This window comes from Microtus pennsylvanicus, chromosome 11, assembly GCF_037038515.1.
Source record: "Microtus pennsylvanicus isolate mMicPen1 chromosome 11, mMicPen1.hap1, whole genome shotgun sequence".
NCBI classification, from domain to species: domain Eukaryota; kingdom Metazoa; phylum Chordata; class Mammalia; order Rodentia; family Cricetidae; genus Microtus; species Microtus pennsylvanicus.
Window position 1 is genome coordinate 91,221,613 of NC_134589.1, and position 23,804 is coordinate 91,245,416.

Below are 23,804 nucleotides of genomic sequence, written 5' to 3' on the forward strand. Positions count from 1 at the left end.
TGGCGCCTCAAGGCGCGTAGGTGTCTCTGGCATGTTGACAGACGCCTCTTGATGCTGTCCTACCCGGCTGGATCCCGGACTCCAGCTTTCACAGGCCTGCTTGGGTGTGAGGGGTTCCTTCTCACCTGTCATATCGGGGACTGCAGGGGGCTAGGGGTTGGTCTAAAGACCTAGGACTCTGGATCAGCCTGAGTAGCTGATGCTTTCCTCTGTGATGGGCAGGTGTTGGGGAAGCTGCAGAAGTCAGCAGGCTAGGCTGGTCTCCTGATTCATTATCCTGTTTCCCTGATGGGCTGCAACTCAAGGCAACTTATTCTGGGCCATCTAGTTTCAGAGGTGGAAATGAGAGAGGCTGGCTGTGGGCATGGTTGTCCCTCACTGTAGTGCTGCTGAGATTCTTCTAGGGGGCTGCCAGGGGCTTCTGCCATGATTCTAAGTAAGTGGAACTGGTTTGGCATATGCCCTGTCTCTCGGGTCTCTGGAATGGGAGCCAGGTCTGGAATCCACCCCATGGAAGGGGCGGTTCCTGTTGTAGTCCAGCCCCTTCCTGGTCTAGGGCTTCAAATACCTGTGGGTGCTTTGGAACCAGAGCTACTGTATCCAAGACTGCAGTTCATCTTGGGCCACATGAGGCCCTTAATCTGGATTGAATCTCTCTGACTGACTCAGGACCCTTGAGTTTTTGATAGCACCTTATTCACAACCCAGGTAAGTCTAGGGGCTGGGCTGGAGGCTGGGTGGGAACAGAGGCCTCCCATCCTTGGAATGAGAGGTCATCATATGCCCCCCTCCCCAGCCCACACACGTACACACTGAAGAAACATGGAGAATGCAGGGATGCAGAGCAATGTGGGCGCCAGACCTAGTTGGTTACAGCTGTGCTATGGCCTGGTATGGGTTGGTGTTACTCTGGGACATTCCTGTCTCCAGGCTTCCTGCTTTGCCATGGGTTGGCCCTGGGCCTTGCTGACAGCACTTTGGGCACTGGGGGCCATGGGGGCCACAGCGCTGCGTATTGGAGCCTTCAACATTCAGAGCTTTGGTGACAGCAAAGTGTCAGATCCAGACTGCGGCAGTGTCATAGCACAGGTGAGGCCCAGTGGGGTAGCAGAGGAACAGGATGAGGGTAATGGGGGCGGGGGGGGGGTGGGAGGTGGGGCACAAGATGGGACTAGGAGCTAGGCTCTGGGCAATTAGGCTGATTGGGACAGTGTACCTGTGGGTTCTTCCTTCAGATCCTGGCTGGCTATGACATCGCCCTGGTGCAGGAGGTACGAGACCCAGACCTGAGTGCAGTGTCCTTGCTCATGGAGCAAATTAACAGGTGTGGCAGGGCCGGGCACCACAACCCCAGCCAGAATCACAAGCTTGGTTTGGTGTCTTGACCCAGGGACTGGCGCATCTCTCCACAGAGTGTCCAAGCACAAGTACGGTTTTGTGAGCAGCAAGCCACTTGGACGTGACCAATACAAGGAGATGTATCTGTTTGTCTACAGGTGAGGGGTGGGGTGACGGGAGGGGACACTGGCAGGGGTGACCAGCTCCGCAGACCACTTGGTCCTCTGCTCCCAGGAAAGATGCGGTGTCGGTTGTGAGCACATACCAGTACCCAGACCCAGAAGATGCCTTCAGCCGGGAACCTTTTGTGGTCAAATTCTCAGCTCCTAGCTCTGGTGAGGCTGATGCTGCCCTCTCCCAGACCTGCCTCTGCCAGGCTGTCCATGAATCTCATGCTCCCACCTCCCTTCCACAGCCGCCAAGGAGCTCGTGCTGATCCCCCTGCATGCAGCACCGCACCAGGCAGTGGCAGAGATCGATGCCCTCTACGATGTGTACCTCGATGTGATTGACAAGTGGAACACCGATGTAGGCCACCCCCTCCTCCGCTCCCTAACTCACATCCCAGAATACTAAAGGTGTGCTCAGGTCTGGACCACTGGCGCCCTGATTTACCGCTGTGCTTGCCCACAGGACATGCTGTTTCTGGGCGACTTTAATGCCGACTGCAAGTACGTCAAGGCCCACGACTGGGTATCGATCCGCCTGCGCAGCAGTGAGGTGTTTAAGTGGCTCATCCCTGACAGTGCGGACACCACAGTGGGCAACTCCGACTGTGCCTACGATCGGATCGTAGTGAGTGGCGCCCACCTGCGCAGGAGCCTGAAGCCCCAGTCAGCCGCTGTTCATAACTTTCAGGAGGAACTGGGCCTAGATCAGACGCAGGTGAGTGTGGGGTTGGGCTCATGAAGAGGGACCCGGTAGACACACCAGCCCACTCAGGAGGGGCTCACAGAAATACTTGCCGTGAGTTTACACTGCTGTTCCCTCTACAAAGGCAGCCATAGCCAAGGATCCTTCGTGCCAGTCCCCCAGGAAGGGACCGTTGGCATATTTCTGTTCCTTTGCCACATGGGGGCACCATGAGACCCACGGGTGGCCACCCGGACTTTACCATCCCCCTTCTCAGCTGGGACTTGTTTCTCTGCTGAACTGCTGAGGCTCCACCCCTCTCCTTCCAGGCTCTTGCCATCAGCGACCATTTTCCTGTGGAAGTGACCTTCAAGTCTCACTGACAGCTGAGGCCTGGCCAGGATACGCCACCTGCAGACTCTGTCCCTAAGGAATAGCATCATAATGGATCACTGGGTGGCGGGCCACCCACCCACTGAGAATACAGGGCAGGGCCAGCTGGTGTGGACAGTGGCCATGGGCACATTACAGGATTACTGGGCGCCTGTTTCCTGTCTGTAAGGAGTGCTGACATCACGTGATCTACCTCATAGGGCTGCTGTGGAAAGCACCAGAGCAGCACGCACTAACTGCATGCTTAGTGAACAAGCCGTTCTTGGCCAGCATTACCCACACGTTGGATGAGGCCTCTGTGCCTTCTGAGACCTCGGTTCCTAGGCTGTAAAACTTGGTCTTAATGCCCAGTAGATCTCTTTCCATTGCTCTCAAGGAAATGGATGGCTTAGCTTGTCCACTTCCAGCCTGGTGGAAACCGGTCACTTCTAGACCATGCCAGTTCCCTGTTCTTATTTCCTTTGTACAAACTTCAAACGGTTCCCGTGCTCATTCTGCCCTTCAGGGATCCTGACACACTCATCTGAAGCAGAGGCTGGGTTCTTATCTTGCTCTGCAGGAGCAAGGGAGGCTGCACCCACCCAGTATGTGAGCTGTTCTGGACCTTTCTGGGGAGGAACCCCACACAGCAAAACAAAGGCACCTGCTTGGCACTCAAGTCCTGCCCAGAGCCCACGCCCGTGCTTGGGTTGAGTCCTTCAAAGGAGTCTTACGGTCTTATGTAGCTTCTTCCCCGGAGTCCTGGGCAAGGCCTGAGGATGGAGGTTTATGCTCGGGTGGGCCATCACTTTAGGAACAGGAAATTGTCCCGTGGACATAAGACTCTCGTGAGGTTTCTGGTTGTTAAAACTTCTCATCTTTGTGTGTGTGTATTTATTTTTGTGTGTGTCTATGGAGGTCAATAAAATATCTTTAGTGGCATTAGAGAAATCGGTCTGAGTCACACAGAAAAAACCCCTTGTGATGAGTTAGGAAAGTTTGTTTGTTTCTTTTAGCATTTCTGGGAATTGAACCAAGGACCAGAACGTGCTAGGTAGGTGCTCAATCACACCTCATTCTCAACCTACAAGTCTGGCTCTTGCAAAATCTACGCACAATTCAGGACTTTGCACTGAATAAGCAGTACTGGGCTGAGCACGCGACTCAGTTGGCAGTGCTAGCCTAGCACGCACGAAGCCCTGGGTTTGGTCCCCAGTACGCAGAGGTTGAGGGAGGAGAGGCAGTCCTCATCTAGGGCAGGAACAGTGGCATGGTCACAGGAAGGTAACAACCCTTTAGTCCTCCTCCACATTCCTGTTCCTCAGGTTCTTCTGATAGCTGTCTGTTCTTTCTAAATGAAAATGTACATGCCCTTACATTTCCTCCGGCGATCTTAGTAGATAACTGGGGACAGAGACTGTCTGGCCTTAAAGGTTCCAAAAAGGCAGCCAGTAAAAGGCCAAGGATAGGCCAACCTGCAGACATTGTTCACAATTCTGCTTTAAGATGGACAAGCAGGCCGGGCGGTGGTGGCGCACGCCTTTAATCCCAGCACTCGGGAGACAGAGGCAGGCGGATCTCTGTGAGTTCGAGACCAGCCTGGTCTACAGAGCTAGTTCCAGGACAGGCTCCAAAGCCACAGAGAAACCCTGTCTCGAAAAAACCAAAAAAAAAAAAGATGGACAAGCAGTGTGACGTTTTGTGTTCACCAGGCAGAAGGGTGCTTGTGGTTGGAGCTGTAAGGTGGTAGGCTTCAAGGAACAGCTTCTTTGGATGAGCGTGTGACTATGGATAGCCAGAGGTCAAGGGGTATCTGCCTTGTTTTGAGACAAGGTGTCCCACTGGCACTCACTAATTAGGCCAGAGGATCCTAGGGATCTGCCTGTTCCTGTCTACCCAGTACTGGATTACAGTGCACCCACCATGACTTGCTTCTTATCAAGCTCACGATGGCATGGTGACCACTTTATTGACAGACCCATCCCCCCCTGCTAACAGGACTGCTTAAAAAAACCTGTGTGTGTGTATGTGTACCACGTGCATGCAGTGTCCTTGGAGCAGAGAGGGCACTGGCTCCCAGAGTTACAGAGGGTTATGAGCCACCATGTGGGTTCTGGGGATTGAACCTGGGTTCTGTGCAAGAGCAGTCAGTGCTCTTAACCACCAAGCCACCTCTCCTTCCTGAACAGGACATTTTTAAGGTCAGGAACACAAGAGCTAAGAATTTTTAAGTTGAAAAATACCTTGTTTATAATCCTTGGGACCAGGGAGACCCCAGAAGGCACGCGTGACCAAACATCCGTGGGGCTTTAGCCCCTCTTTTGCTTGAGCTTTTCCAAGTACACTTGCAGGGACTTCTGGATAGAGTCTCGGGAGATGAAGCTGACGAAATACTGGATGTCAGCCTCCCGCTGCTTGATCAGGTTGTCTGCCGTGGCCTTTCGCATCATGCTCTTGGTCAGCTGCCGAGAATGGTCTAAAGAAAATGGGGCTACTTGTGAAATTCACCTTCAGAGAATGTGGGGCCGTTCCTGCTGTTCTACATTTTCTGCAGGTGTTGAAACACAGGCTCTCAGAAAATCACAGAGAGAGCTGGGTATCAGCTACGGCGGGATAGGGAGTTCAAGGTCATCCTGATTGAACACCTTGTCAAAATGAACAAAAATACAACGTAGAAGCAGACAGGAGGGAACTGTATGAGTTTGTTATTGCTGCTGCTGAGACAGTCTCTCCAGGGTGGTCTTTAACTTGTAGGTCTTTTTCAGTCCCCTGGGTGCTAGGATTATAGTCACATGCCACTATGCCTGCTTGCCTTAAAAAAACAAAAAACCACCCAGCACTCGGGAGGCAGAGGTAGGCGGATCTCTGTGAGTTCGAGACCAGCCTGGTCTACAGAGCTAGTTCCAGGACGGGCTCCAAAGCCACAGAGAAACCCTGTCTCGAAAACAAAACAAAACAAAACAAAAAACCAGGTATGACCTTTTAAAGGTTTATTTATTATGTATACAGTGCTCTGCTTGTGCATATGCCTGTAGGCCAGAAGAGGGCACCAGATCTCATTATAGATGGTTGTGAGCCACCATGTGGTTGCTGAGAATTGAACTCAGGACCTGTGGAAGAGCAGTCAGTGCTCTTAACCTCTGAGCCATCTCTCCCAGTCCAAAAATTTTTTTACTGTCATTTTTAGGGCTGGGCACACAGGTCAGTCGTAGAAAACATGCACAATGCCCTGAGTTCCATCTCCAGCATCTCAAATAACCAACACACCATTTTCGTTGAATTGTATTATTGACCACATTTCTGTATCAGTAGATACTTGCTTGTGGATGTAGAGACTGGCTACTTGACTCCAAGGAGGTCCATCCAGAAGGCTCTTTTCAGGGATATTCAAAAGAATACTTTGTAACATTTGGGACATACATGACATTAAAGTTTTAGTGTCTTAACTGGTGGTACATTACTGTATCTCAACATGGAGAAGTGGAGGCAGGGGGATTCCAAATTTGAAGACATAGGTTAAGTAGGTTGCTTCAGGGAAATCTTAGCTACACAGTGAGACACCAAAGTCCTGGTGCCCCTGCAGCTTCATAGGGTGCAGCTGTGTTCCTGATGGCTTCCCCCTCTGTAAGAGCCTGTGTATGTTCCTGATGGCTTCCCCCTTCTCTAAGAGCCTGTGTGTGTTCCTGATGGCTTCCCCCTCTGTAAGAGCCTGTGTGTGTTCCTGATGGCTTCCTCCTCTCTAAGAGCCTGTGTGTGTTCCTGATGGCTTCCCCCTCTCTAAGAGCCTGTGTGTGTTCCTGATGGCTTCCCCCTTCTCTAAGAGCCTGTGTGTGTTCCTGATGGCTTCCCCCTCTCTAAGAGCCTGTGTGTGTTCCTGATGGCTTCCCCCTCTCTAAGAGCCTGTGTGTGTTCCTGATGGCTTCTCCCTCTCTAAGAGCCTGTGTGTGTTCCTGATGGCTTCCCCCTCTGTAAGAGCCTGTGTGTGTTCCTGATGGCTTCCCCCTTCTCTAAGAGCCTGTGTGTATTCCTGATGGCTTCCCCCTCTGTAAGAGCCTGTGTGTGTTCCTGATGGCTTCCCCCTCTGTAAGAGCCTGTGTGTGTTCCTGATGGCTTCCCCCTCTGTAAGAGCCTGTGTGTGTTCCTGATGGCTTCCCCCTCTCTAAGAGCCTGTGTGTGTTCCTGATGGCTTCCTCCTCTGTAAGAGCCTGTGTGTGTTCCTGATGGCTTCCCCCTTCTCTAAGAGCCTGTGTGTGTTCCTGATGGCTTCCCCCTCTCTAAGAGCCTGTGTGTGTTCCTGATGGCTTCCCCTTTCTCTAAGAGCCTGTGTGTGTTCCTGATGGCTTCCCCCTCTCTAAGAGCCTGTGTGTGTTCCTGATGGCTTCCCCCTCTCTAAGAGCCTGTGTGTGTTCCTGATGGCTTCCTCCTCTCTAAGAGCCTGTGTGTGTTCCTGATGGCTTCCCCCTCTCTAAGAGCCTGTGTGTGTTCCTGATGGCTTCCCCCTCTCTAAGAGCCTGTGTGTGTTCCTGATGGCTTCCCCCTCTGTAAGAGCCTGTGTGTGTTCCTGATGGCTTCCCCCTCTCTAAGAGCCTGTGTGTGTTCCTGATGGCTTCCCCCTCTCTAAGAGCCTGTGTGTGTTCCTGATGGCTTCCCCCTCTCTAAGAGCCCTGCTCCACAGCAGCACAGAGCAGATAAACAGCGCAGCCTACATTCACAGAACCTGACTTGGGAGAACTTTTGGTTTCATCAGGATGGGTCACCAGAATGGGAAAGGTGATCCATCTTCCTTTAACCACTTGCCCCAAAGCTGCCCGCTGCTTGCTTCTCACCTGGAATGGCCAGCCACTGGGACATAACTGAGCGAGTCTTGCTGAATACCTGGTCCTCAGGCACCACCTCGTCCACCACACCCACCTTGAGGGCCTCTGCTGGTGGGAAGAGCATCCCCAGCTGAAGGGCACGCTCTGCTGCTCGGTGCCCAATGGTGTTCACAAAGTTGTCTTTGAACCTGGAATGAGGACATCCTTCACCTTAGTGCTGCTGGCAGTGGTGGGATATGTGTGTGTGTGTGTGTGTGTGTGTGTGTGTGTGTGTGTGTATTGTCCAGTAGAGTATGAGTGCAGTCCCTCGTCTTACCAGAAGGGGGCAACAATGCCCAGCAGGGTCTCATTTAATCCTATGGTGTACTTGGGGTTGTCAGCCATAATCCTGTAGTCACAGGTAAGAGCTATGAGGCAGCCTCCAGCTGGAGAAGCACCCTGTACAGAGAAGCAGAGCCTTGGTCTGTAGGTGTTCCACTGGTTCCTAGTAATATTCCCTAAACAGGGCTGAGGGTGGGCATGAGCTCTTGGCACTGCGCTGATCTGGGCCAAGTCTGCCCGATAGGTATGTAAACTGAGACTGGCCACCCAGGGACCAGCAGCGGAGATCTTAAGAGGCCTAAGTTTTACCCATGGGCTCAAAGGCCTTCACATGTGGCTCTTTAGCTTTTAGGGGGCCAAAAAATGACCCTTAGGTCAGCAAGTTGCCTCTCCCTTTTCTAGCTTTTATCTGATGCTAATGTTCAAGACGAGTATTTAGACAGAGCTGTCAGGCCACGAAGTTGTTCCTGGTGGTCATTCCTACCAGGATGCCTGGGAACCCCAAATGGCAGTGTCTGCAATGTGTGCCCCCACGCTGAGACAGGCCTCTTCCCCAGGCTTGTGTATCTCTAAACTAACCTTTTCAGTCCTCCCTTTTCGTTCCTGTAGCTCTGATCCTTAGAGCTATCCCCTCAGAGAACTCTGACCCTTTTTTTCCCCATTTCTTTTTGTGTTATTTTCCCCCTCCCAAGACAGGGTTTCCTGTGTAGTCCTGGAACTCACTTGGCCTCTGTGCTGGGATTAAAGGTGTGCACCCCCCCACAAGAACCCTGCTTTTATTAAGTCGAACCCCAATCCTTTCTCTACTGCTCTGTCTTTCCAAGGTCAGGTCAGAATATCACCTCCCAAGTGTTGGTCTGTTCAGGGCTCATTCCAGCCCACCAGGCCCTGCTCCCACCCAAGTGGCTTTTTTTCTGCTAGGTCTGTCTGGCCCAGGAAGGTCAGCGCCTGAGTGTCCCCAGGGGGAGGGTGGGGGCACTCACATTGATGGCGGACATTATGATCAGCTTGGACAAGTAGAGCCTCAGCCACAGCTCCTGCACAGCCTTCCAGTACTCAGCGTAGTGGGCTGGGTTCCGGCCGTACATCTCCATCAAGTCTAGGCCAGCTGAGAAAACACCCGGGCAGTCCTGCCAGGAAAAGCCAGGAGAAGCCAGGATCATGTTCGACTAGTAAGAAGCCGCTTCCAAGGAATCAGAACTGAGAGTGTCAAGGACATGGCCTGGACCCTCCCCTGGACTGACTCTACTTTCTGGAAGCTTCAAACTGGAAAGGACAGAACGGGTTAAGGGGGGGTACTGCTCAGAGACACACATGTACCAGGCTGGCCGAGTTCCGTCATTCAGCCACGTGTTCCCCTCTACCTCCCAAAGCCAGGCAAGGGCAGTGCTGGGGCAGAAGGATCTGAAGAACTGCACAGCCACACATGTGGGTCCTCAGTTTGATGTCTCAGGTCTGACGTAGCCACCAGAGCAGGCATGAGGAGAACACAGGAGGTAGAGGAGCCAGTGGGGTACAGGAGAGCATTAGGGACAGAGCCTTGTGTCAGGGTCAGCACCAAATCCTGGGAAATAGCTCAGAAGCTTCCAGAAGAAGAAATGCACGTGAGGATTTCCCCTGTGCATGGGTTTGTAGCCAGGGCTGGTGCAGGGCAACACCTGCTCCAGGAAGACCAACAGCACCCCTGTCAGGACCTGAGAGGACACAGACAGACACACCAACAGCACCCCTGTCAGGACCTGAGAGGACACAGACAGACACACCAACAGCACCCCTGTCAGGACCTGAGAGGACACAGACAGACACACCAACAGCACCCCTGTCAGGACCTGAGAGGACACAGACAGACACACCAACAGCACCCCTGTCAGGACCTGAGAGGACACAGACAGACACACCAACAGCACCCCTGTCAGGACCTGAGAGGACACAGACAGACACACCAACAGCACCCCTGTCAGGACCTGAGAGGACACAGACAGACACACCAACAGCACCCCTGTCAGGACCTGAGAGGACACAGACAGACACACCAACAGCACCCCTGTCAGGACCTGAGAGGACACAGACAGACACACCAACAGCACCCCTGTCAGGACCTGAGAGGACACAGACAGACACACCAACAGCACCCCTGTCAGGACCTGAGAGGACACAGACAGACACACCAACAGGACCCCTGTCAGGACCTGAGAGGACAGACACACCAACAGCACCCCTGTCAGGACCTGAGAGGACACAGACAGACACCAACAGCACCCCTGTCAGGACCTGAGAGGACACAGACAGACACCAACAGCACCCCTGTCAGGACCTGAGAGGACACAGACAGACACCAACAGCACCCCTGTCAGGACCTGAGAGGACACAGACACACCAACAGCACCCCTGTCAGGACCTGAGAGGACACAGACAGACACACCAACAGCACCCCTGTCAGGACCTGAGTGGACACAGACAGACACCAACAGCACCCCTGTCAGGACCTGAGAGGACAGACACACCAACAGCACCCCTGTCAGGACCTGAGAGGACACAGACAGACACACCAACAGGACCCCTGTCAGGACCTGAGAGGACACAGACAGACACCAACAGCACCCCTGTCAGGACCTGAGAGGACACAGACAGACACCAACAGCACCCCTGTCAGGACCTGAGTGGACACAGACAGACACCAACAGCACCCCTGTCAGGACCTGAGAGGACAGACACACCAACAGCACCCCTGTCAGGACCTGAGAGGACACAGACAGACACCAACAGCACCCCTGTCAGGACCTGAGTGGACACAGACACACAGACATTCATCCTTGTGATCTTGGAGTCATAGTGCAGCTGAGTCCTTTTTTCTTGGACATGAACTGATGCACAACACTTGTGTTTTTATAAAACGCATCCCTCTTCTGTAATGTAACAGAGACAACTATGCTAGATTTAGATGTTACCCCGACCCCCAGGTCTTTGTGTAACTCTGACTGTCCCGGAACTATGTAGACCAGGCTGGCCTTGAACTCAGAAATCCACCTGCCTCTGCCATCCAAGGGATGTGTGCCACCATGCAGGTCAATTCAGACTTCTAATGAGAATGGGTACGATGGACCTGTGGGTCATCTTCACACTGGGAAGAGGATGGCAGAAGGGGCCAGGCTGAGAGGACAACGGTCACATGGAATAACAACAGGAACAACAAAACATTTGGTCTTGGCGGTGAATGTCTGTAATCCCAGCACTTGGAAAGCATGCAGATTTAGGTTTTTCTTTATTCTTAAATTGTTTATTTACTTATTTACCTTTTGTTTTCCGAGACAGGGTTTCTCTGTAGTTTGGAGCCTGTCCTGGAGCTAGCTCTGTAGACCAGGCTGGACTCAAATTCACAGAGATCCACCTATCTCTGCCTATCAAGTGCTGGGATTAATGCGTGTGTCACCACTGTCTGGCAAATTTTTATTTATTTTATGTGACTGTCTTGGTGTTGAATCCCCTGGGGCGGTAGTTACAGATGGTTGTGAGTCACCTTGTGGGTGCTAGGAACTGAACCCAGGTCCTCTGTAAGAGCAGCCACTGAGCGGCAGATTTTGTGTGAAGGAAGATAAAGCAGTACTACTGGTCACCCCAAACAGATCTGAAGAGTCAGCCCGTCCCTGTGATCTGGGAAGACATCCAATTGTTAGGTGAAGAGCGGCTTTCTAGTCACATTCCAGTTCTTACTCTAGCGTCTGTGAGTATGGCCTGTGCAAGAAGAGTCTAGTGTTTATTCCTATGAATAGCAGTATAAGCTTTTGACTTTTTTCTCCCCCATTCCTCCTGGCATCATCAGTAGCAGAAGCAGCAGTAGGAAGCAGCTGAACCCTTTATCCCCCATTAGCTGGAAATCCAGCCCCCTTGCAATGAATTATAAAAGACCTGACCTATATTAATTTGCGGTCGAGGATGTGTTTATGTTCTTTTTCACAGAAAGAAAATAAAAGCTGGATGAGATGACTGCGTATACAGTAAAGGAGGGGCAGACCTGATGACGTCATAGCCGCAAACACCCCATAGAGGAGTTGGAGAAGAGTCCATGGTCCAGTCTTCCCTGCCCGCACAGAGAGGAGTGCCTGATCGCAGGACGACACTCTACACTGCAGGGTGCCGTGCTGCACTGAGGGACAGATGCTGAGCTGCTTCCAGACACTCAGGACAACACAGACCCAGAGGCCCTGCTGATGACCTGACCACAATGACTACAATTTTCTGCAGTTTGAATCCTGTTTGCTGTGGAGCTGAGATGCAGACTGAACATTTGACTGTTTTAATTTCTGGGACACAGAACTCATTTTGGTTAAAATATTGGATCTGAGAACTAAGACCTAAGCTTTCCCCTCAGGGAAAGAAAGACTCAAAATAAGAAATGACTGAAACTCCTCTTCACTTAAGAAGGGGGCAGCCTAAGGGTGTAACTGCTGTTCAGAGACTGGAACTGGTATTTGATAACAGCAATGTCATTGTACTATTACCGGTATTGACCTGATATTTGTAACAGCATATAAGATGTTGAAGAAAGTTGGTATTGACCAATAATGCTGAGAATCATGTACTGACCTAAAGAGATTTGGAAAAGTTGGTATTGACCAACAATGCTAAGAATTATGATATTTTTTTAAAAAATATTTATTTATTACATATACAATATTCTGTAGGTGTGTATGTCTGCAGGCCAGAAGAGGGCACCAGACCTCATTACAGATGGTTGTGAGCCACCATGTGGTTGCCAGGAATTGAACTCAGGACCTTGAAGAGCAGGCAATGCTCTTAACCTCTGAGCCATCTCTCCAGCCCCAGGAATTATGATATTGACCTGACAACTGCTGAGAAAAGTTTGACACACCCTGTAAATGTTAGGAGTTAATGCATATGTTAAAGAATTTTAGATTTTGATACAATGTAAAAAATTTAAGAGGTGCTGGAAACCAGGTGAAAAAGCATTCTCAACCCAGGTCATTCCCTGCTCTTTAAACAGGAGACTGTAGCCTTTGGGAGCGTGATTATTCATAAAGCATTACAATTTATCCTGACAAGGGAGTATGGCTCCAACACAGAGCCCAAAAGTATCTCTCTCCCATAATCTTTTAAAATTAATAAGACAGGCCGGGCGGTGGTGGCGCATGCCTTTAATCCCAGCACTCAGGAGGCAGAGGCAGGTGGATCTCTGTGAGTTCGAGGCCAGCCTGGTCTACAAGAGCTAGTTTCAGGACAGGCACCAAAGCTACAGAGAAACCCTGTCTCGAAAAAACAAAAACCAAAAAAAAAAAAAAGTTTTGGTATAAAGATTGTTTGGAGAAAAAAATAAGAGAAATTCTTCAGGATGTGAACTCAGGACTTCATTAGGGACCACTGAGAATCTCCCTCCCGATAAAGCCATGTGAGTTGTGTCTTTATTCCCACGCTTCCATGCCGGTCTAGAGAGTTTATGCTGGGGTCTGGTCGAGAGAAATAATTGAGGGTCTGGGCTAGCACCGGACTCCGACACAGCCCACACAGACCTAGTTTCTCCTTTCATTTAGCTGCTCTTTCATTTATCCTGGACACAACTAACTTTATTCCTATCCCCATTGGTATGAAACCGCCAGCCATAACACAGTATCAACCCCCTACTCATGTGATCTGTCCTAATTACAGCAGCTCTTTCCCCTTCCCTCCTGGTCCTTGCTGCAGGAATTTCTGCACTCTTAATTGCCAGAAACTTAAACACAACCTTCTTCGATCCTGCTGAAGGAAGAGATCCAATTTTCTAGCAACACCTTTTCTCATTTTCAGCCAATCAGAAGTTTACATTTTCATCCTTCCAGGTTTCAGAATTATTTCCCATATCATTACTTATTATTATTCAGGCATAAAAGAACCATTTGGATATATAGCAACACTTTGAGCTATGATATCTATTGATTTTTTATTATTTATCTTATGAGCTCATCATGTATTCCCAGTAGGCCTTGTCACAGACACTCGCCACACTTATTGCTACCCCAGCTAGAGCTTCTGCTGACTTGCTACACTTCACTGAGGAAACATTACTGCTACACCAAGAGCCCTAGGTTTTGTTTTCCTATTCCCATTTCCTGTGGTAATTTGAAGGTAACTGGTTCCTATAATCTCATAGGAAGTGGCACTATTAGGAGGTGTGGCTTTGTTGCAGTAGGCATGGCCTTGTTGGAGGAAGTGCATCACTGTGGAGGCAGGCTTTAAAGTCTCCTATGCTCAAGCCACACTTAGTGCCTCAGACTACTTCCTGTCGCCTGCAAGTCAAGATGCAGGACTCTCAGCTCCTTCTTCCAGCACCATGACTTCCTCCACGCCACCATGTCACAGCATGATGGTAATGGACTAAACCTCTGAAAATGTAAGACACTCAATTAGATGGTTTTCCTTATAAGCGTTTCCGTGGCTGTGTATCTCTTCACAGCAATAGAAAGCCTACAACAGGGGCCTCACTGGAACTGTCCTATGCAGCTCTTCACTTGATATTACTCACTTCCACTGTCATCGTCTTCTCTATTATGGCTGGTTTTTCCAAGGATTTCCACGTTTTTCAGGGTATAGCAAGAGCTCGTTTCTCATCACATCTGTAGTAGTAAACATGACATTTTTCCTCACCATTTTCTAGGGCTCTTAGAAATACCGAGACACTGCTGACCATCCAGACATTTGCGCCATATGAAATGCTGTGTCCTCCACAGGGTCATCCATTCACAGATGGCTTTTATTATAATCTTTATAATCTGGGAAGCCTTTGCCTCCCAACAAGCGATTCTCCCAGTGGAACAGTCACTGACATTCCAGGGGAATGCCATGTCAGTGCCCCAGTTACCAAGGGGCCTAACCGGTTTCCAAAGCCTCCAATGACCTGGTTTTACCATAAAGCAAATGATGACAAATGTGTGGGCGGTGACAACAAAAAGTGACGTCCGGAAGCATTCTGAGGCTTGGAGAAGGGCGGAGTCCTGACATGACTGGAATATGCAAGGCTTGGTTCCTGTGACTTTACTTCCTTCTATGACGCCATGGTGGGCTCGTGTGACACCCCTGAGGCTGGGAGGACTGATGTACTGAGTAGGGGGACTTTAAGTAAGTTAACTGGAACAGTTCCTGTACGCGGTCAGCATCCACCTAGGTCACGTGCAGGCACAAGGCCGGAAGGCCTGGGGCAGGAGACTTCAGTTACAATAAATGATTCTGTAATGAAGGCCTTTCTATACAACAGGGTGCAATGGTCTTGGTATTTCATGCCATCATTGATACATGGTGAGAGTGTTTGCTAAGGCCTAAGGACAGTCAGATAAAAGAGTTGAAATGGGGTCACATTACTAGGTCAGAGGTCAGATAAAGGGTAGAGAGTGTTCCAGTTAGTGGTACTGGGCTTGGGTGAACTGTGGTACATGTGTTTGGAGGGTCATTATGAGTTACCGCAAAAAAAGGGCTAACCAGGATAAAAACACGGGCTTAAAAAGGGCTACTGTGAATTCTCGGGCGGGCCGTTAATAGGATGCGAATAATGAACGTAATTGTGGCATTGGTGGGCTAGTGCTTATCAACGCTAATGGAGCACCAATTAGACGTGGTAAAGGCAGCTTGCGGTGACATCAGCTGGGAGACAAACTGCTAAGGCTATGGGCTGAATAAATAAACTAACAGTCGCAATGATAATAAGCACAGGAATCAATGAGACAGGAGTCTGGCGGCCTTTGTCCAGGAAAGTGACTGCTTCCCTGCTGGTCAGCCTGACCCTTTGGGGCTTGATGACTTTTAGCTTCCCGCACCTTTACTGACCACGATGCTAAGACACGCTACTGGCCAGTGGTCCCTGCTGGTCTCTGTGTCACTGCGGCATAGATTAGGGAGCCGCCTAGACTTTACTCCTACTTTGAAAGGCAGTGGTGCTGTCCTTCCACCTTAAAAGGGGGCTGAGGAAGTACAACGACGGGACACTTGCCCAATATTCAGATGACCCTGGGTTCAATCTCCAGCATCACCCCCCCACCAAAACAAAAAACCAAAAAAACCAAAAAAAAAAAAACCTCCAAACCATTCTTTACTGGGAGCTGATGGTGGAGGACTTACCGAGCGTCCGCCAAGGCCTGGGTTTGGTTCTCGCACTTCACAGGCTGGCGCAGTGGCACTCTGGCCTTGACTGCACAGCAAGCTGGAGGCTAGCCTGGGGTACAGTAACCTAACCAAAGGGGCTGAAATGACCTGGCTCCACATCTGACTGTGTCCTGGCACTGAGGAGGGCAGGGGACCGAAGCTCAGACTTCCTTGCCCACTGTACGACCTCCTGACTTCGGTGGCATTGCTCTCACCAATGCTGTTCCCGGCATGCGCCAGCGCTTGCAGGCAACGCCCAGGGTCCCCTCCAGAAAACAGATGGCGGAAGAATTTGCCCCTCCCCCCCATACCTGACCTAAGATGGCCCAAAGGCGAGCACACACTCTCAAGGCTCGTATTCTGCTGGGAGTAGCTCAGGTACCAGCAGCTCCTGAGGGGTGGTGCCCTGGGAGCCCCTAGCTACATTTGCTAATGACTGGATGACCTTAGGTGGCTCCAGGGAAGACAAAGTTTCCACAGAGACTGCTGGGCAGGTTCACAGGGACGGCCCAGGCCTGGTACACACCCCATCCATCCCATCCACTGAGAGCCTGCTCCTAGAAGCCCGTAATGGTGATCAGGGGTGTTGGGGGCTCCATGCCCTGTAATGGATTGCTCTCTGCCCACAGTCAGGGCTGGGGTGTGTGTGTGTGTGTGTGTGTCTCAAACAGGCACCTACCGAAGTGAGGATGACACCACGGAACGTCTTGTCATTCTCTAGTTTCTCCAGGCTGATGACAAACTCTGTCAGAAACTCCAAGCTCAGGGAGTTCACTGGGGGGTTCTTGAACTTCATCACCGCAACTCCTAGTTCAAAAAAGAGGGAATCCTCGAAAACTGCTCAGTCCAGGCCACCCCTGGCCATCCCTAGCCCTCAGTCCGTCTACGGGAGTTGCAGAATTTGGGGTTTCAAAAGTTCAGGCAGACTGGGTGGTGGCGGGAGGCAGAGGCAGACAGGTGGATCTCTGTGAGTTAGAGATCAGCCTGGTTTACAGAGTGAGTTCCAGAAGAGACAGGGCTACACAGAGAAACCCTGTCTCAAACAAACCAAAAACAAATGAATGAATAAATAAAACAAAGAACTATACAACCCAGTTACCGGAAAAAAAATCAACTCCCCCCACTAAAAACCTAAAACAAACTCATATTTTAAGATTACAATTTTGTGTTAAGATGTCCTTGGCTACTGCAGCCCACAGACTACACGGTGGACACTCTTGAAAACTATCTTAAATACAGGCTCGATAAAGTTCCAAACCTCAAAAGAAGTGCACAGCCAGACGCTGGGCGGGACATTCTGGATGCCCCATTTCTGCCTCATCCTGCCTCAGTGTACCTTTAAGGTCCTTTTTTTGTTTTGTTTTTGAGACAGGGTTTCTCTGTGTAACAATCCTGGCTTTCCTGGAACTTGGTCTGTAGACCAGGCTGGCCTTGAACTCACAAAGATCCACCTGCTTCTGAGTGTTGGGATTAAAGGCGTGTGCCGCCACTGAACAGCTCAGATCCCTTCTTTCAAATTCATCCAGCCCAGAGGCAGGAGACAAGTTCTGTGGCACTTCAGGCCTCCCTAGGTAAGAGCTTCAGGAGAGGAATCACTGAGACTCACCTGAGCACAAACTGTGGGGCCCAGGCAGATGGACTAGTCCACAGGACAGGCACCACCAGAAAGTAGTAGCTAGTAGTCCCATCTGCTGCACTGGTTTGACAATAACGAGCCAGTTTTGATTGGACCAACATTCTCCACACAATCTTAACTTTTTTTAAATTTTAAGATAGGGTCTCATTATATAGTCTTGGCTAGCCTGGAACTCATTATATATACCAGGCTGGCCTCCAACTCATAGAGATCCGCACAGAGGCAGGCAGATCTCTGTGAGTTTGAGGCCAGCCTTGTCTACAAGAGCTAGTTCCAGGATAGTCCCCAAAGCTACAGAAAAACCCCGTCTTTAAAAAAGAAAGAAAGAAGAAAGAAAGAAAGAAAGAAAGAAAGAAAGAAAGAAAGAAAGAAAGAAAAAACAAAAGAAAGAAAGAAAGATTGATTCACCTGCCTCTGCCTCCCAAGTACTGGGATTAAAGTTGTGTACCACCACTGCCTGGTCTGAAATTTTAACTTTTAAAAGAGGCAGGCAGACAGAGATCAGTTTTACCTCAGTCAGGGCTATATAGTGAGGACCTGCCCCAAAAACAAAACAACAGAACCCCCCAAACAAACCCCAAAATAGGGGATCTGCTTTCATTTTCTATACAGAAAACAGAAAAACAAACAAAATATAAAAAACACAGCCATGTGGCCGGGTAGTGGTGGTGCACTTCCACCATACATGTGCGCCTCGTTCACACACCACACACATATGTAAAGAAATGGGACACCAGAGGGTGAGGTAGGACCAAAGCCAGAAGACGACCACAGTCCTTCCCGCCCCTGGCTTTGGACTTCTGCTCTTCAGAAACGTGGCCGTCATCTATCCCATCAGCTCAGTGTGCCGTATTCTGTGTCCACCCGGACTGCACTTTCAGACAGAAGCCAAGCAGTCCTGCCCTGGGGCCCTGAATGTCCCCGTCTTTCCAGTATCCGCACCAGATGGCTATCTGATTTTGAAGGCTGGAGGTGGATGCCCTTCTGGCAAGAAACCTACTTTAGTTAGAAAGGGTTCCCTTACACCAAAACCTGAGGACACCAGCTGCTCCTCAGCTGCACTCTGAGCTGACTGCCCTGGGCTCCCAGTCTCAAGGACACCAAGGAGTTGACAGCGGAGCTGGATCTGTGCCACGACTTTGACGTCCTGAAAGAGGACGTGGACAGAGTTCTACTGACTGTCCTTCCATTTTCTCTGATTTGAATTTATCACTCTGTGCGATTCCTCTTGTTCTTCTGCAAGCCAAGACTTCAGAGGAAGAGGGAACGTCTCAGAACCAGGCGCACAAGGGCTTCTAGTGGGGCTCAGCTCACACTTCTGTAGCGGTTTCGGCAAATGCTTCCTGCAGTGCCCTCCTCTATCCTCGGTTTCTAGTGTGTTCTGTTTGCAGCATGAAAGAAAAATAGGTCCTATCTCCAGAAGCATTGCAGCCACTAACTACTTGCCTACAGAATTTGCAAAATAATCAAGAGGCATTTCCAGCTGAGGACCTGAGTGTCCAGGTGTTAATGAAAGACCCTTCTCTGAGAATGAAGACAAAGGTCTTCTTTTAAGACCTTTGACTTAAGTGGAAGAAGTAACTGTGACCCAGTTACAGGCCTATATAAAACAAGCACCTCAGACTTAGTTGGGAGGAACATATCTGAACAGCCTGGTATGGCAGTGGGCACTAGGGGAAAGGTAACAAGGCAAAAGGTGAAGACAGCTATGGAGAGAATTTAGATGAACGTAGTCACCAAATTCCTGGAGCAGGGTGAGTATTAGATATAATCTTCTTCGTGAATGATGAGTTCAGCAGACTCTAAAATGAAACATAATTGCCCCTGATTTTTGGCACAATTGATTTGAGAAGCATGCTAATCGGAAGTGCCTGCTGGGGGAGAAACTTGAAACTGATCAGAGTCCATCTTCACCCGAGCGAACCTTTGCCAAGCAGACAGACCCTGCATCAACTCTGGAAGAAACTGCTTTCTGTGCCAGCCAAGTTCACACCTAGTGTGTTTCTGTACTGGCGGCTTACAAGTGTAACGAGAAGGGCTAGATGGATGGCTCAGAGGTTAGTCTGGGCATTTAACCCCAGCACTAGGAAGGCAGGGGCAGGTGGATCTCTGTGAGCTTGAGGCCAGCCTGGTCTGCAGAGCAAGTTCCAGGAAAGCCACAGTTACACAAAGAAATCCTACAGAGGGCTGGAGAGATGGCTCAGCGGTTAAGAGCATTGTCTGCCCTTCCAAAGGTCCTGAGTTCAATTCCCAGCAACCACATGGTAGCTCACAACCATCTGTAATGGGGTCTGGTGCCCTCTTCTGGCTTGCAGACATACACACAGACAGAATATTGTATACATAATAAATAAATAAACAAATATTGAAAAAAAAAAGAAATCCTACAGAGAGACTTTTTCTTACAACACCCCCCACCCCACAAATAAAATAATATTGGCTGCTTTTCTAGAGGACCTGGGTTTGATTCCCAGCAGCCACCTAGCAGCTCACAACTGCCTCTAACTTCAGTTCCAGGGGATTTAACAGCCTTTTTGGTTTCCACAGTACTGTGCAAACTACATGCAGCTAAAAAAGAAAGAAAGAAAGAAAGACAGACAGAAAGAAAGAAAAAACAAAAGAAAGAAAGAAAAGAAGCCTATATACATATAATAAATTGTTTAAAAAAATGTGCAAACATTTGCCATCCCAGAACTTGGGAGGCAGAGGCAGATGGGTTAGGTTCAAGGTCAGTCGCAGAGACACAGTTACACAATGAGTTCCAGGCCAGGGTGGAATAAATGAAATCCTTCTCAAACAAGAAACAAAAACCCCATAAACTAAAGGGACATATGGGCTTTTCTATTTTGCCTTTGAACTGGAGGTAACACTCTATTTTTAAAACCAAAATAAATAAAATAAAACCAGTTGCTATTTTACCTTTTCTACAACAGATATATACAAACGCACACACATATATGCACACACACATGCACACATACATATGCTACTCACATATGCTAAAACTGTGATAAAACACGTTACTAAGCCCAACTGTCTAGTCACCTTTAAGTGTATAATCCAGTGGCTTTAGCATGGTATAGAGTTGTTACTCTATCCATTCTGATAGTTTTATTCATTTATTTATCTATTTATTTATTTTTGTGGTACTGCTATTACACCCAAGGCCTGGCAAATCCTAGGGAAATGTTCTACCATCAAGGCACCTCCAGCCCTCTCATATTTTAAAATGTGTGTTTCTGTGGTACCTGAGAGATGTAAATCTGGTCTGCACCTACTGCTGCTGGACTCCTCAGGTCGAGCCCAAGCCCCTCCTCACTCCACGCCAGCAGCACTGTCACACGGGAACCCAGACCTTGGCCTCAGAGTCTCCGAGGGACTCGTCCTTCCTCTACAGGTGCCAACACTTAGTGTTGAGAGGCCAGGGTCAGGGTTAGCACGGGAGCCTAAGCTCTGTGCCCAGCTGGGTTCAGTCTCCTAAGCTTTTCTTCCAGAAACTCATTAGCTACCCGTCCCGGAAGAATCCCACCTTTTTCTCCCTGCATTCTTAGAGTGGCATTTCATTTGTATTTTAATAAATAAAGCATGCCTGAGGATCAGAAAAGTAAAACAGCCACACTGGTCAGCCTTAGACCAGGCAGCAATGACATACACCTTACTAGCTTGCCGTAAAAACCGTAAAAACCGGGTGGTAGTGGTGCACGCCCTTAATCCCAGCCCTTGAGAGGATTATAAGAGGGGAAGAGACAGCTCTGAGGTCTCCTGAATGCAGGATCACCATTTTCAGACTGAGGTCGAGGCAAGAGCTGGTGGCTGGCTGCTTTGCTTTTCTGGTCTTCAGGCTGAACCCCAATGTTTCTGGTTTTTATTAATTGTGCTTCACACCCTCACTCTAAAAAACAAACCAAACCACAGGCAAACAGGCCCTACACGTAGCCCAGGCTGACCTCAACTTCACCATCCTCCTGCTTCAGCCTTCTGAAGGGCTTTTCAGGTGCTCTGACAGGGGGGGGGGGGAGTGACCCTACTTGCAGCTTCTAACTTTAATTAGGAAAATAGTTGCTGGGGTCTGTGCCATGAGCCAGTGTTTGGAAAATATTCCGGTCATTTTCATGTTTTTTTTTTTTTTTTAAAGAAAGCCAGGAGTGGAGGCACATTGGTACATTTCTTTCTTTTCCTCTTCTTCTTTATAATTTATTTCACTTTATGTGCATTGGTGGGAAGCTAACAAATCCCCTAGAACTAAAGTAACAGTCAGACAGTTGTGAGCTGCTCTGTGGGTGCTGGGAATTGAACCCGGGATCTCTTAACTGCTGAGCCATTATCTCTCCAGGCCCCATGTAGGATTTTTGAGACACTTAGCTGCAGCTGGATTTACAAGCATGAGCCACAAAGCAGGCTATAAACGTTTTTTTTAATGTTTGTTTTTAAATAATTAATTTTATGTGCATTTGGTGTGAAGGTGTCAGATCCCAAGGAACTGGACTTTCAGACAGTTGTGAGCTGCCATGTGTGTGTTGGGAATTGAACCCAGGTCTTCTGGAAGAGTGGCCAGTGCTCTTAAATGCTGAGCCATTTCTCCAGCCCCATACAACTGTTTTTAACTAATAGTTTAGGTAATAGACCATAACTTTAAAAACTTTTGAACTTTAAAAGCTAAACCGGGCAGTGGTGGCACACACCTTTAATCCCAGCACTCAGGAGACAGAGGCAGGCAGATATCTGAATTTAAGGCCAACCTGTTCTACAAAATGAGATCTTGGACAACCAGGGCTGCACAGAGCAATCCTGTCTTAAAAAACAAAACAACAGTTGTGCAGTGATGGCGCACACCTTTAATCCCAGCACTCGGGAGGCAGAGGCAGGCAGATCTCTGTGAGTTCGAGACCAGTCTAGTCTACAAGAGCTAGTTCCAGGACAGGCTCCAAAGCTACAGAGAAACCCTGTCTCAAAATAAACCAAAAACTTTAAAAGTTTACACGTTTTGTCATTCAAACCATCCCGTGTGACATTAAGTTTTAAACAGAAAATGAGTTTACATGAGTTTTTTTCTCACTGCTTTTGGAAATTCAAAGTGCTCAACATCTGACTTCACTCAGAAGTGTAGCCTTGGGGCCTCGGAGCGGGAGGACGCGCTCCCCTGTCACTCACCTGCCTTGTCCTCTGTCTCCACCAGCACCCGCTTGTTAGCGAAGCGCCGCGCGCCGTCCAAGGCCTCCCTGCGCCCGAGGCGGGATCCTGCGGACAGCCCGGGGCACCGTTAGCAAGCTCGCCAGACTCTCGCCACCGCCGCCCACGAACCCAGCCCACTCCGGGGCCGTGCACCGGCTCCCCCTCCCTGACCACGCACCGGCGTGCAGCAGAAGGCGACTCGCAGCAGCCAGCGCCATCTTGGCTGTCGGCAGGGTTCAAGCGACGAAGCCAGCAACCAGGCGCTGCAGACTCCTCCTCTCGGGCCGGCCCTCCTCCTCCCTCCCACAAGGTCAGGGGCAGCCGGGCGCTCCGCAGCCTCCCGAGGACTGGGCGCGGCCAGCCTCCGGAGTCAGTAACTTGTTCTGGGTGAGCCCCCACCCCTGGAGCAGCTGGCAGCACCAGGTAATGAATGAGCTCCTGTCAAGTGCCGGGCACGGGGAGGGAGGTGTCCGGAGATTCGGGAGCATTTACCAAAGGTTCCTGCCAGCTGCCAGATCTCACCCAGGCAATACATGAACGCCTATCAGAGGAGCTGGGATTAGGAACATAAACTAAGGCTGGCAGAATGGTTGCAGGGCGGTGAACAGATTTGCCTCGCTAACACGGAGGGCTGTCACCATGGGTTTAAAACACCCTCATAAGTGTATGTTTTTGGGCCGGGTGGCGTGGCTCAAGCCATTAACCCAAGAAGCAGGAGGACCTCTGTGAGCCAGTCCCGTCTACAGAGCAAGTTCCAAGACCTCTAAGTTTATTTTTGTGTCAATACTGAAAGTCCACAAATAAAAGCAACCACCTGTATGGCATATGCACTGAGGGAGGGGAACCTCAATGTTTACTCCTGTTTTAAACGTTTCTAAGTCTTCCTTCTGGCATAGACTTTTCTGTGGTGTGGGGGACGGATAATCGGAAACTCAGGACCAGTAGGGGACAGGAAATTATTTCCACATCTTCAGAACACAGCAGTAGCAGCCTCAGGCAGAATCAGCTTCTCATCCACGGTATTGATCTCTCTCCAAACACAAACCCTGGATCCCCCTGGCTGAGAGCTTTTAGAAAAGCCACTTGGGGAATTAAGCCTAAAGTGAGTTCTTAGTTGGGCGGACACAAATTTTGACTCTTCTGGACTAAGAAGGAGGCAGCGACACCAGCAC

General features: G+C 49.7%; 2 protein-coding genes across 2 annotated transcripts; one reads left to right on the forward strand and one right to left on the reverse strand.

Annotated features, from left to right (window-relative positions):
• The first annotated feature begins 49 nt into the window (after positions 1-49).
• Dnase1l2 (deoxyribonuclease 1 like 2) lies at positions 50-3,498 on the forward strand. The gene is made up of 7 exons (XM_075941645.1): positions 50-1,089; positions 1,236-1,324; positions 1,413-1,496; positions 1,573-1,673; positions 1,754-1,866; positions 1,972-2,223; positions 2,520-3,498. Exons 1-7 carry the CDS (start codon positions 823-825, stop codon positions 2,571-2,573), a joined length of 960 nt encoding a protein of 319 aa, XP_075797760.1. The 5' UTR covers positions 50-822; the 3' UTR covers positions 2,574-3,498.
• A 1,288-nt stretch (positions 3,499-4,786) lies between these two features.
• Eci1 (enoyl-CoA delta isomerase 1) lies at positions 4,787-22,934 on the reverse strand. Its single transcript, XM_075941646.1, has 7 exons — positions 22,811-22,934; positions 22,612-22,698; positions 16,504-16,631; positions 8,684-8,830; positions 7,696-7,817; positions 7,389-7,567; positions 4,787-5,038 (listed from the first exon to the last, which is right to left on the reverse strand). Exons 1-7 carry the CDS (start codon positions 22,848-22,850, stop codon positions 4,872-4,874), a joined length of 870 nt encoding a protein of 289 aa, XP_075797761.1. The 5' UTR covers positions 22,851-22,934; the 3' UTR covers positions 4,787-4,871.
• Positions 22,935-23,804: the final 870 nt, after the last annotated feature.